This window comes from Lepidochelys olivacea (assembly GCF_965140295.1).
Source record: "Lepidochelys olivacea isolate rLepOli2 genome assembly, chromosome: 19".
Classification (NCBI taxonomy): domain Eukaryota; kingdom Metazoa; phylum Chordata; order Testudines; family Cheloniidae; genus Lepidochelys; species Lepidochelys olivacea.
The window spans coordinates 11,005,529-11,017,766 of NC_140429.1; the positions used below are offsets into that span (position 1 = coordinate 11,005,529).

Consider the following 12,238-nt stretch of genomic DNA (forward strand, 5'->3'; position numbering starts at 1 on the left):
ATGTTTGCCTGTGTCTGGTGAGGAGCTGCAGGCCTGTGCTGGGGGGGGGGGAATGTGTGTGTATCAGAACATTTCAGGGGTGTACATATATGTGATAGGGGACAGTGCCTCTTGGCTTGGGGGAGTGTAAATGTGTGTTGGGTGAGTGTGTGCTGGGGGCACCCTGGTGTCAGCGATGGGATACTAGCGTGCACTGGGGTGCTAGCTCGTAGGCAGGTACTGCGGCTCCTAGCGCATACGTCTGTGTGCCAGGGGCTGCAGTTAGAGCGCTTTGTGTCGAAGAGATGCCCACTGATTTTCTGGGCTCTCCGTAGGTAGCTGAGATCCCCCGCTAGCAAAGAGGACTGCTGCTTGCCGGAGGGGGTGCAAGTTGGTGTTTTTCTGCTTGGCAGAGAGCAAAGACCTCCACAGCCCCTCTCCTGAACATGGGGATGGCCAGGGGGGTAGAGAGGGGAAAGAATTTCACACAACACACAGTCAACCTGTGGAACTCCTTGCCAGAGGATGTTGTGAAGGCCAAGACTATAACAGGTTCAAAAAAGAACTAGATAAATTCACGGAGGCTAGGTCCATCAGTGGCTATTAGCCAGGATGGGCAGGGATGGTGTCCCTAGCCTCTGTTTGCCAGGAGCTGGGAATGGGCGACAGGGGATGGATCACTTGACAATTCCCTGTTCTGTTCATTCCCCCTGTGGCACCTGGCATTGGCCACTGTTGGAAGACAGGATACTGGGCTAGATGGACTTTTGGTCTGACCCAGTAAGGCCATTCTTATGTCTGTTCTTCCTGCCCCATCGTCCTGGGAGGAGAAGGGGTCATGGGGAGCTGGGGGGAGTGGTCAGGGAGGGACACAGGGAAAATTTCAGCCTGCCCATCCATGTTCAAATATTTAGTGTGTGCTTGCTAGGTGCTTCTGCTGCCTTCAGGGCATCCCTGCCTTTGAAGCATCTGAGAGAAGCAGAGGTGGGAAGGGGGAGGGAGAAAACGGGGCGGGTGTAGGGGGTGCGGAGGGAAGGAGGGAGAATGCCAGGCCCAAAAACAAGTTTTGTGGATTGTTTTCATCTCCTTACAAACGGCTGACAGGGACACTGCCTGGGGTGAGGAGCCCCCTGGATTGGGGGGGGGGGGAGAGGGAGGGAGGAAGGCACCTCCACCCGGGCTCCTTTGGCTTGTGGGGAGGGGTGGGGGAGGGAGACAGGAAAGCAGGAGGCTGCAGCCTGAGGATTACAGCCCCTGGGGCTTCGGCTCAGGAATTCACCTTTGATCAGCCAGGCGACAGCTCCGGGCTAGCCAGGCCTTCGCCAGGCAAGGAACCAACCCAGGCACCGCGCCCCATACCCTCCTCCATTCTGCCCCCACCCCGAGCCCAGGGGCGAGATGGCAGCTTGGCTCACAGGGAGCTGGCCCCATCTGGACCTCGCACACACGCCCGCCTGGCAGCCAAACAGCAGACCCCCCCTGCCCCCCCAGTCTCTTTCCTTGCCCTGTCCTCTCCTTGCTCTCCACACCCGCTACCCAGCACCTCAGAGCTGCCCAGCTGCGCCCAGGGGCCAGCAGACAGCTGGGACGCATCAACAGCCAACATGAGCAGCTGGACTGGGCCTCGGCCTTCGCTAGCACATTGGAGGGTGCGGGGGCGGCCATCCCCACCCTGTCACACAGAGCTCGGCCCCTCCATTTTGCCCCTCCTGCACAGCACCCACGAGACCCACGCCAGCTCCAGCGGCACTCCCTGCTCTGCACCTGCAGACCTCTGCCCGCCCCGTGAGGTCCTGCCACCACACCTCACCCTAGACGCTCGACATCCCCCTTCGGTCACAGGTCAGCCCAGGCCTCTTCCCCCCAGCCCTCCCCAAGGGGGTTCACCCCAGCCCCCAGGGGACGTGGGGGGGATATGGGTGCTTCCTTGTTGCCATCCTGCCTTTCTCTTCCCCACCAGCTCCCCTGGGCATGGCAGGCCCAGCCCCATCCTCACTGCTTCCCTTGTTTGCATACCCCAGGGTTTCCCACATAGGGGGGTCCCCCCATCCTGAACGAGGTGTCCCCCCTCTGGCCCGGAGCTCTCATCATGCTCACCCCCAGCCCTCCCAGGATGCAGCTTTTCAGGGATGGCTGTGCTGGGGGGTGGGTCGGGGGGAGAGACACCACAATATCCCATTAACACCCCGTGGTTGGCGGAAGCCAGTGGACTTGGTGCGCATGTTGGGGACACCCGGGAGAACATGCCAGGTGAGTGGGAGCTGCTGGGGAAGCCGGCACCGGGGGCGGGGGCATTGCAGAGAAACCAGCTAAGACCTGGTTATGGTGGGACATGGTCCAAGACACTGACCAAGGATGCTTTGGGGAAAGCCCATGCCGGGCCAGAGCAGTATGTGCCCAACGCCCCTTCACCAGCTGCAGAACCAGGAGCCTCCCTTGCCATGGGGAAATCCCTGGGGGTCTCCCCTCCCACCCCAGTACACACAACATGTATGGACCCCCAGCAATCAGAAATGGAAGAGACCTCTGGGTAGCAACCCCTATTGGTGCAAGGAAAGGAGACCCAGGGATTAGGGCATGGGCCTGGGACTTGGGAGCCCTGCATTAATTCCCTGCTCTGCCATAGACCTCCCCCACCCCAGACACTTTATCATCCGTGCCTCAGTTCGCCTTCTGCACAATGGGTAACAGCGTTGCCTGACCTCCTGGGGCATGTGAGGACAAATACACGGAAGACTGGAGGCACTTAGGGATTATAGTAAGAGGGGCCATAGAAGTACCTAAAAACCGTGCCCAGCTCCCCATCCCCGGCCAAAGCAGGCTCAGAGCCTGCGACACGCTGACCGAGATGGTAGGCCACGCTCCCAGAGCTCCCACTGCCAGGAACTTCCTCCCCTGACAACAACCGAAGTTTTCCCTCTGCCTCCCTTCCTCTCCCAGTCCCATGCAAACTAATCTCCCTGCAGCCTTGGCATATGCCCCCAGCCCCATTCGCTCCAGCCGTTTGCCAACCTATACTTATTTAGCCCCATGTCAGCTGGCCTCTACAGCCCTGGATCTGTTTTGCTGCTCTTCTCTCGACCCTCTCCCAATGTGCCCGGGTCTCCCTTGGTTACAAAATGCCCAGAGCCGAGCACAGCATTCCCAGGGCACTGGTGCTGGGACAATCCAACTACCTGTAGACTTACTGCCACTTCTAAAAAGCATCCAAAATGCCAGGAGCTGCAGGAAGTGTTACAAAGGTGCCAATGGGCTGGTGGATTGGTAAGTAAGAGAAGGGCTCCCCAATGGAAACCCCTCCAAATCACAGCACAAATAAAACCCTCCCCCAGATCCCAGTCAGCCTCCCTTGTTGGTCCTTCCAACAGGCCCCGACGGTCAATACAGCCCAGCCTCTCATCACACAAAGCAGGGGGTGAGTGGTGCTGGGAGGAAGGAGGACACTAGCTTCCTCTGTTCCAGGTCTCAGAGCACATAGGCCCAAGGCTACCCTGGCTTTCTTTGTTATCATAACGGCCACGCAAGTATGCAAACCACTCCCTTTCAACCTGCTGCCCACTGTTACATTTCGGTTTCTCCTGGCCATTACTCCTTCCCACATTCCTCCCCTCTCCTCCAAGATCTGGTTCGGCTCGTTTTCCCATGGGTTTCTACTAGCCACGCTGGAAAACAAGGAACAAAATCAGAAGACGATAACTTTCCCTAAATATAGCTTTACATTCTGGCAGCAAAGTCCCATCCAACTTGAACGTCCTCCACAAAACCCAAATCTTTGTTCGTTATTTTCTGGTCTCTCCAGAGCCCGAGGGGTTATTTTCCTTCTGTCTTGGAGTTCCCGGCTCCTCCCAGTTTAGTGTCTTCTGGACCATCAAGACTGGTTCTAAAGCAGCCTCTACTAGGCACCAAACACTAGGCCAGGGGTTGCCTTTTATCATCCCTGCCTGACCACAATCCTTCAGCCACTTTTCACTCCCCACAGGTGCTCACTCCAGGCCAAGACGATTTAACTTTCCCCGTAAGATTTTGAGAGACCCTATCAAAGGCTTGACTAAAATCCAGGTGCATTACAGCTCATCCACCACACTCCCCTAAGAGCGTCCCTTGTATCATCCCATCCCAAGGAAAGCCATCACATTTTATGCTGGGTAAATTCCTGGGGGCCAGCTGGCGTCAATCAGCATACCACCTGGATTTACGGCACTGCAAGATTTGATCTTTATCGCACCAAGGTTCCATTAACCTCTAGATATTTAGACCCTGATCTTGCACAAACTAACATCCAGGCTTCGCTTGGGTAGACCCATGGACGTTAAGTGCCAGCACAAGCCTTCAGAGCGTTGGGACCTTTGACATTTTTCTCTTAAGCGCGCCCCTTTAGTTAATGTGGGAGGATAGAAATTCCTGGCCAGCAAACGCCAGGATCACGGCATCCTCCTTTCGGAAGACCAGTACCATGGTCAATTTTCCCCAGTCTCCCCATATCTTGCCATTTGAGGATGCATCGGCGGTCCCCACGTCTCCATGCACACATATGTTGAGTGGTCGCTTGCCCTCCCTGGTCGTGTCTGCCAGATGTCAGTGTGTCTCGCCCCACTTCTCCACCCAGGGGTGTGCCTGGGGGAGTCTCTCAGTCCCTAAAAAGTGTCTTTATTCCTACCTTTGCACACACGGCCCCTCCCCACCCACGTCTCAGCTCACCTCCCCCTCTCCTAACCCATCATCCCCACATCTCTAAGCACTTGCCTCTGATGGGGCCATCCCCCCACAATCCACATTGTGGCCTCTTCTGCGCCCACCCCGACTTGCCATGTATAGGAAAATCCGAGTCTCCCATGCACATGACCAAGTCTCCTGCTCCCCAGCCAGCATGGCCTGCGGCATCCCTTTCGCCCCCTCTGGAGGGCCCAACGGCTGCTGCCACTTCTCACTGGCATCTCTGCACTTTGCACCCAGCCTCCGCCTGGCTTGCAAGTCAAACCACCACCTCACACGGCTGCTGCTCCCCACCTGGGCTGGCAGAAGAGCTCCACCCTAACAGACTCCCCTGGCCTGGGTACCAGGCAGCTGTCTCCCGCTCTCCAGCACCTTGCAGCGCAGAGCCAGGTTCACTTTTGTCCCACAAACCTGGTCTGGTCTTACCCCTCTCCCACAGCAGAGACACTGACCAGCCAAGCGGAGGTTGCAGACCACGGGCCACTATCAGCCACTTCCTTTAACCACTAGATCCCACTCCCAGTGCTGGGAACAGAACCACTGCTGTCAGAGCTTTTGGGGGGAGGGTTTGGGGTCTCTCAGGCTGCTATTGCCTCACCCCTCCCTTGGATTGAGGCAACTCTCCTCTCTAGCAGCTCGCTCCCGGATGGAGGGGGACACACCAAACTTCACATACACGCGTATCTCTCCCCAGCTCGGCTCTGCATGCATCCTGCAAGCTCTAACAGATGCTCCCCTGGGGCAGCCCTCCTGCCCAGGCAAGTAACTAGCCCCAACGGGCAACCCATTGTTTGGAAACCTGCTCCACCCAACTTTCCCCCCAGCACCCTGCTTCCCTTGGGCCAGGGGGCTCTGTTAGTTAATTAGATCCCCTGAGTGGTCTCTCCATGCTCCGGGAACCTCCCCGCCCCAAGGGCGTTGGGGGCTAGCAGCCTTCCCCATGCCAAGAAAACATCAGCCTGTCTCAGTGCTGGGCAAGGTGCAGTGCCGGGGAGCAGGGCGGAAGGAGAGGGATGCGTTTCGCCATCAAACGTTTGACTCCCGTTGACGCCCTTCTCCCAGTTGTGGCAGGACTCTCTGATGCCGATTTTTCTTCTTGCAGCCAAGACGCAGGGGGAGAGCCGGGTCTGTGATGGCCAATGGAACCGGTGATTGATGCCAGCCCAGCAGAGGAGACCGTCATGCCAATCTTCCCCATATGCAGCCCCAGCAGCAAACTCACAGAGAGGAACAGGGACTCATCCCCCCACTTGCCCCATGTATCTTTGTGCTTTTCTGAGACCAAGCCCAGTTCAGCAAGCTCCCAGCCCAAATGGACGAGTACTGCCAAGCTGGAAACGGGACGCCTTCCTCACACACCTTATCACATTGCAAGCACATGCTACCTTCTCGACAGCAAGCTAGCCTGGGCCCTGAAGACAGCCCAGTAAACTCCAGGCTGTTTCTCTTTACACCGCTAAACTATCTCGAGTGTGTCACATCCCTTTCATCCCGGGCTCCAGAATATACCCCACTAAGAGTCGCAGCGGGCATCCCAGAGATCACATCTGAAGAAAATTACAGCCTTAAAGCTACGTTTTGCTGTGGAAACAAAATACTTACCCAGGTGCTCAAGCAAAGGTGAAAGGGTGGGCGATACAATGCATCAGTGTATGTGCACACGAGGGACCAAAGACACATGGCAACGGTTAGTGCAAAGCACCAGTCTGAGCATGCAGGAGAGAAGCGGTGCACTAGTGTGCAAAGAAGCAAAGGTGTCCTGCTGGTCCATGCAATGCACCAGTACGTGCAAGGAGGCATTATGACTGGCCCTGCAACGCACAGGGGGTCACACCAGTTATTTCACAGTGAGTAACACACGCATGTGAACAAAGCCTAGGAGCCACAGAGCACAGTGCAATGCATTCACACATACGCACCAGCCAGAGAACGTGTCATGGTGGTCAGGGCACTGCCCCAGACATTCACAGATGCCCCAGTGAGCAATGCAGTCACACGTTTATGGAAGAGAGCCAAAGTGTCCTGGGGAGCTGTGCAATGCTCCAGAATGGGTGTGCGACAGAGGCGGAGTCACAGCAAGCCCTACAACGCACTCTTGTGCAACAGACAATGCCTCATAGCAGAGCAGAGGGGCAACGAATTGCACCAGAGAGTACCAGTGTGGGAAGGGATGTGTCCCAGAAGGCCAGAGGGCAACACACTTTTCATGCTCCCCAGCATGGAAGACAACACACAAGCTCCAAAGCAAAGCTTTACCTTTCAAACACCCCAAAAGTCAGGGCTTTCGAGCGCCCCTCGTGCATCACCTGACATAGAGGTGGTGGGGAAAGGCCGAGCCAACAGCTGAAAATGTATGCTTATTCCGGACAGATGTCCAGGTTATCAGCAGGGTTGGAAATGGAACAGCATCTCCTGCTGGCTTTTATTCCACATGGATATAAAATGTACGTTTCACTTGACCCTTCCAGGGATCTGGCCAAAAACATGGTCTACACACACCACACAATGGGTTTGCTAAACATCTCAGATCCGAGTTGCTCCTCGCTCGTACCAGGTGTAGAATCAGGAATAACTCCAAGTCAATGGTGGCATGCTAGAGGAGACGACAATGAGCCCCCATGGATCTGGCGAGTCGACAATGGATACATTGATCACACGCACTCAATGAGGGGCAGGATTTTCACAAGTGACTTGGGATTTTGGAGGCCTGACCTGATCCACTTTAAAGGGGCCTGAGTTTCAGAGGGAGGATGCTCAGCACTTACTGAAAACCCAGGCCCTTTTAAGAGTTCTCAGGTTGGGCACCCAAAATCACTAGTCACTTTAGTAAGGCTCAGCCCGACAGGACAGCACATACCAGACTGTCCATTACCGAGCATCGAGCGCAAGGGAGAAGATCTTCAATGCAAAAGACCCATCGCACATCCAGCCAGACAGAGCCACAGGCTGGTGTCCAAAGCCCCTTCTCCGTGGGGTGCTGGGCTCCACTTCCAGGCAGAAATCCCCCCCATCCACCCACATTACAAGTCCAGAAGTAGGAAAGGGCCCTCCCCACCAAAGCCTGTTTACTGAGAGCTGGTTTCCAGCACTCGAGAGAATAGCAGGAGCATTTCAAGGCCCTGTTTCCACTTGGCTGACACACGCTATTTATAGAAGCCTACAATTCTCCCAGAGCTTTCCTCGGGATCTCAGCAGAAATAGACTGCCCCGGGTCCCTGCTGCCTCTTCTAAGGAGGCCAGGGCAGGCACTCTGTCCAGCCAGCCCCTTCAAGCCTCCTATAACCTTCCATCGCCTCTCCTGCCCCAGCCTCCAGCTCCCAACTCTGCATCACGTCCTTGCCCACGCCGTTCCCACCATGGTGCCAATACGTCTCCTGCAACCCCCCCCGTCCAAGGCAACGGGGCCAATCCTGCTCTGAGCAACACTGGTGCCAACCGGGAGCAGCTCCATGGAAAGCAACACAGCCAGACTATTCTGCGTTTGCTTTAGGGGAAGGGAATGGGGTGCCTGCTCAGTGCAAAGCCAGCATGAGTGAGGGCACAGTTAGGTCCAAGGGGCTAAAATCGTCCCGCCACGTAACGGCCCAGGAGGCAATGGACTGCGGTGGAGTTGCACCAGGCATGGTTTGGCCTATTCCGGTTGCATAGGCATAAAGAGCAGCATTTCCCCCTCCCCCTCCAGATCCCACAGACAACAAGACAGTCACTGCAAGGGGACACCTAATGAGTCATCACGCCCCGATTCAGCAAAGCTCTGAAGAGGTCGCATTGAATTCAGTGGGTCTTCAGCGCCCGCTTAAGTGTTTGCTGAATCAGTGCCTAAGTTCTTAGGGCTCCCGTCTGCTCTCTGTCATGGTGGTGTCAATCTGGAGTCACTCCACTAATCGCTGGGTTTATACCAGCGAAACTGAGCTCAGAATAGGGCTTTTGAGCTCCACTCCCAAAGCAACATGCCAAGTTCTCTATGCACAGGCCACCTGGTCTTGCATGGGGAGAAACTGGCCCCTGCCAAGTGAGCTCGCAGAGTATTCGGTCTCCTCAGCCTGGCTGCTAGGGTAGTTTGATTTTCTGGATGTATAAGAATCTCAGTGTTTTCCAACTAAGCACCCAGGGGGGTAGTTCTGGTCTCCCACTAGTGCCGCTCAGTGGAGTTACTCCAGCAACCCTGTGTCTGGGTCTGAGCTAAGAATTCCAGTGTGTTATTTGCAAGCAGGGGGTGCAGCACCTTGGCACCAAAGGGATCTAAAAAAAATATATATATCCAAAAGAAAAGACTCTTACAAAAATCTGGCCCCTAAGAACTAGCTCTCTAGAATTTAAGGTAGCAGCAGGGTCTCCAATGCATCCAACTTTGTGCAGCATTCCCCCCTGGACAGCCCAGCCAAGCACCTTCACCATGCTTTACTAAAGGCCTTTATGAACCATAAAGAAAACTCCCCCCCCCCACATACACCCCCCCCCAACCAAAGGTCTATCCCTCTGCTGTCCAGTCCAGCAGCCCCCACCCCTTTGGGGGTGGGGGGAAGCACAGCAGGAAGGGCTGGGTTGATACCACAGAGATACAGGCGCAGACAGGAGAAAAGAAAGATCACCACAAATTTTGTTGACATCCTTCATTATAACTGCCGCCTGCCTTCTAGTGGACAGAAGCCAGCCTGACAGCTGTCACTCAGCAATCCCACATGCAGGGGGAGGCAGGCAGAGGAACCCTGTGAAATCACATCCCTCCAAAAGGAAACGCATAGATTCCAGGCTTATTTATTTATTTAAAGAAGTAGGCGACTTTGTTCCACAGGTAACGCTGGCTCCAGTAACTCCCCCCGCCCCCCGCCCTGCCAGCGCGCACACAACTCTGCTTGCCAGACAATGTCTCCCCACCCCAGCCTTTACCTCCCTGCCCCCCCCCGCCGCCTTCATATCCCCCTTGCCAAACATTTCTGCGGCTTTTGCTCCTTGAACTGCAATTAAAACTCCAGCAATTTGGGAACAACTCTCACAGAGGATGCAACTTCACCCTGCCAAACGGGGGGGGGGGGGGGTTGGGGGGGAAATGAGCCAGAGCCAGGAGGCGTCTGTCCCCGACACCCCCACGCTTTTGCCTAGAACCAAACCCACATGCTGAAATAATAAAGGACTGTTGGCTTGATCTTCCATTCCAACCCCCCCCCTCCCCTCGCCTCGCCACCCACCCTTCCCTTCCAAAGCAGCTCCCCACCCACCCACCCCCGCCACTTAGTAAACATATCCTCTTACTCTGGGGCTTCTCAAATGCACAGCCCCTGCCTGCATCGCCCCCATCTGCATGTGCAAGGCAAGATTAGTGTTTACACCTAAAGCGATTTGCGGTAGGGATTTTTTTTTTAAAAAGGGGGGGGGCGCGCACACACACACAGAAAGGCAGCCACCGAGAGATGGAGAGCATATTGCAAGGCAGTCACCGGAGCGGTGTGGGCTTCGGGGAGGGCGGACAGGAAATAAGAGAAATACAACCCACTTGGCCTCAACTGCTGCCAAGCTGCTACACGGGGAGACAAAGGCTGTTTCATCTGGACTGCAGGCTGCCCTTTAACCCCCTCCCCACAGAGTTTGCTGCCCAAGCACTCTGCAGCAAGTTGCTAGATTAGCTCATTACCGGGGGGTGGGGAGGAAAGGAGGGGGGGGGTCGATTGGCAAACCCAACAGCCCCGAGCGGAGCAGCGGCGGGGGGGGGGTCCCAGGGGCGGGGGGCGGCAGGGAAAAGGAAAGGTTGGCACTCACCAGCCGGCTGCGGGGCACCCAGCCCTTCCGAAGCCGCCCGCCGGGGCAGGTTTTTCTCTTCCACGGGGGCTGAGTCTTTGCTGCCAGAGAGATTCATGGAGCCCTCAGCACCACCGGCCACCTTCAATGACAGCATGTTCATCGCCTCCGCTCACATTCTCCTCCGGCAGCTCGGCTGGACACGGCCCCCCCACTCCCCGCCTGCCCGCCCCCCCCCCCGCCGATCTGCCCCGCTCCCTCCCGCCTCTCGCTCTCTCCGCCTGGGAAACACACAAAAGAAAAGCCAGGAGCAGAGGGGGGCTGCGGGGGGGGGGCTGCGGGGCTGGGGGGGGGCGGAGGGGGGGGGTTGCAAGCCCGGGAGGAATCGCTCCCCGGCTCCGCGCTCTCCACCCTCCGCCGCGGCTCTCGGGGCTGGGTGGGAAAAGGAAATGAAGACACAGAGCAGAGCCCTGGCTTTTGCAGCGGAGGCTGCTCGTCCCCCCCCCCACCGTCTTCTTCCTCCTCCTCCTCCTCCTCCTCCTCCTCCTTCCCCCCCGCTCTCTCCTCTCTCGCCTTCTGCTGCGCGCTGCCTGCCGGGCTCCGCCGAGCCTGCCGGGGCTGGGGACGGGCTCGCCGCCGCCTGCCGCTCCCGAGCGCTGGGGGCTGCTGCCGCCGCCGCCGCCTGCCTCCGACTTCTGCTTACCTTCGCCTGTCAGCCGCCGGAGCCGAGCCGGAACCCCAGGGAGCGCTCCGGCGGGGCATGCCGGGGATTGTAGTCCCCGCCGAGCCCGAGCTGGGGCGGGGGGCAGAGCCCGGCGCGGAGCCGGCTGCGAGGGCTCGGAGCCCCCCCCCCAACCTCCCGCGCCCGGCCGTCCAACTTCTGCCAAGTTTGGGGCTGAACTTTGCACCCACAGCCAGGCTCCGGGGCCCTCCGGACGCAGCCTGCTGGGAACCGCAGGACGGGCTGGTTGGTTGTTTCTATTTTTTTTTTTTGGGGGGGGTGGTTTGTCCCCACCCCCACCCCTGGGATGTGGCACCGCTGCCCTCTGCTGGGTGGAATCGGAACTGCTCCGCGGTGTGTGTGTCATAGGCTCTCTACTGCTCGTGGGGATTCGCCTTTCGCTCCCGGCGGGGCTGCTGGAGGGTTGGAGTTCTCTCCTCCCTGCTGTTGCCAGGATATTCGGGGGAGAGACAAAGAGAGACAGTCCCAGGGAGCTAGCGGTTGATGATCTTGCTACCTAAACACACACAGGATGGGAAAAATCCACTTTGTTTCAGCATTGCCCAAACCCCAGTGTTTTTCTCTTTGGTACTCAGTCAGTACAGACTATGGCACTGGGAGGGGGTGGCACCAGGGTCTGGGCCCATGGACTAGGGCTCAGGACAGGTGCTGGCAAAGGGACTGCCTTGCACTGTCTCCGGTTTGCAGGACTCAGCACTAGGGTTGGGGCAATGCTGGTGGAGGGTCTGGGGGTTCCCTATTTCTGGGTGGGGTGGCTGTGTACGTTCTGGATGACATTTTCAAAGCCATTCGAGAGGATCTAGACACCCCATTCCCATTGGGAAGGAAGCATCCAAATCCTGTACGGTGGCTTTGGAAACATCAGCCTAAATATTCAAGCCACCTCTATGTGACTTACTCGGGGTGAATTCCTGCTTGGACTCCATTTGTGCTGGGGTTGCCATGGTATTGGGTATATTTATTAAAGCCCCAGCCCCTGGAGTCATGTGAGTACAAGAGACTCTCAGCTTTCATTAAAAACAAGTAAGTTTTTAACCCTGGTTGTGGCCAAAAGATTGAAAATGTGAC

At 57.0% G+C, this 12,238-nt stretch overlaps 1 protein-coding gene across 3 annotated transcripts in view; it reads right to left on the reverse strand.

The window, feature by feature from the left end:
- Positions 1 to 11,331, reverse strand: part of AHDC1 (AT-hook DNA binding motif containing 1) — a 104,304-nt gene extending 92,973 nt beyond the window's left edge. The window contains exons 1-2 of one of the 3 annotated variants that reach the window (XM_084609712.1): positions 11,132 to 11,331; positions 10,450 to 10,570 (exon numbers count right to left, since the gene is read on the reverse strand). In XM_084609712.1, the coding sequence (XP_084465838.1) occupies positions 10,450 to 10,546 (97 nt within the window). In that variant the 5' untranslated portion in view covers positions 10,547 to 10,570; positions 11,132 to 11,331. Of the gene's footprint in view, positions 1 to 10,449; positions 10,589 to 11,001; positions 11,111 to 11,131 lie in introns of those variants that run through there. The other 2 variants (XM_084609711.1, XM_084609710.1) reach the window with 2 other exon arrangements.
- Between the last annotated feature and the right edge of the window lie 907 nt (positions 11,332 to 12,238).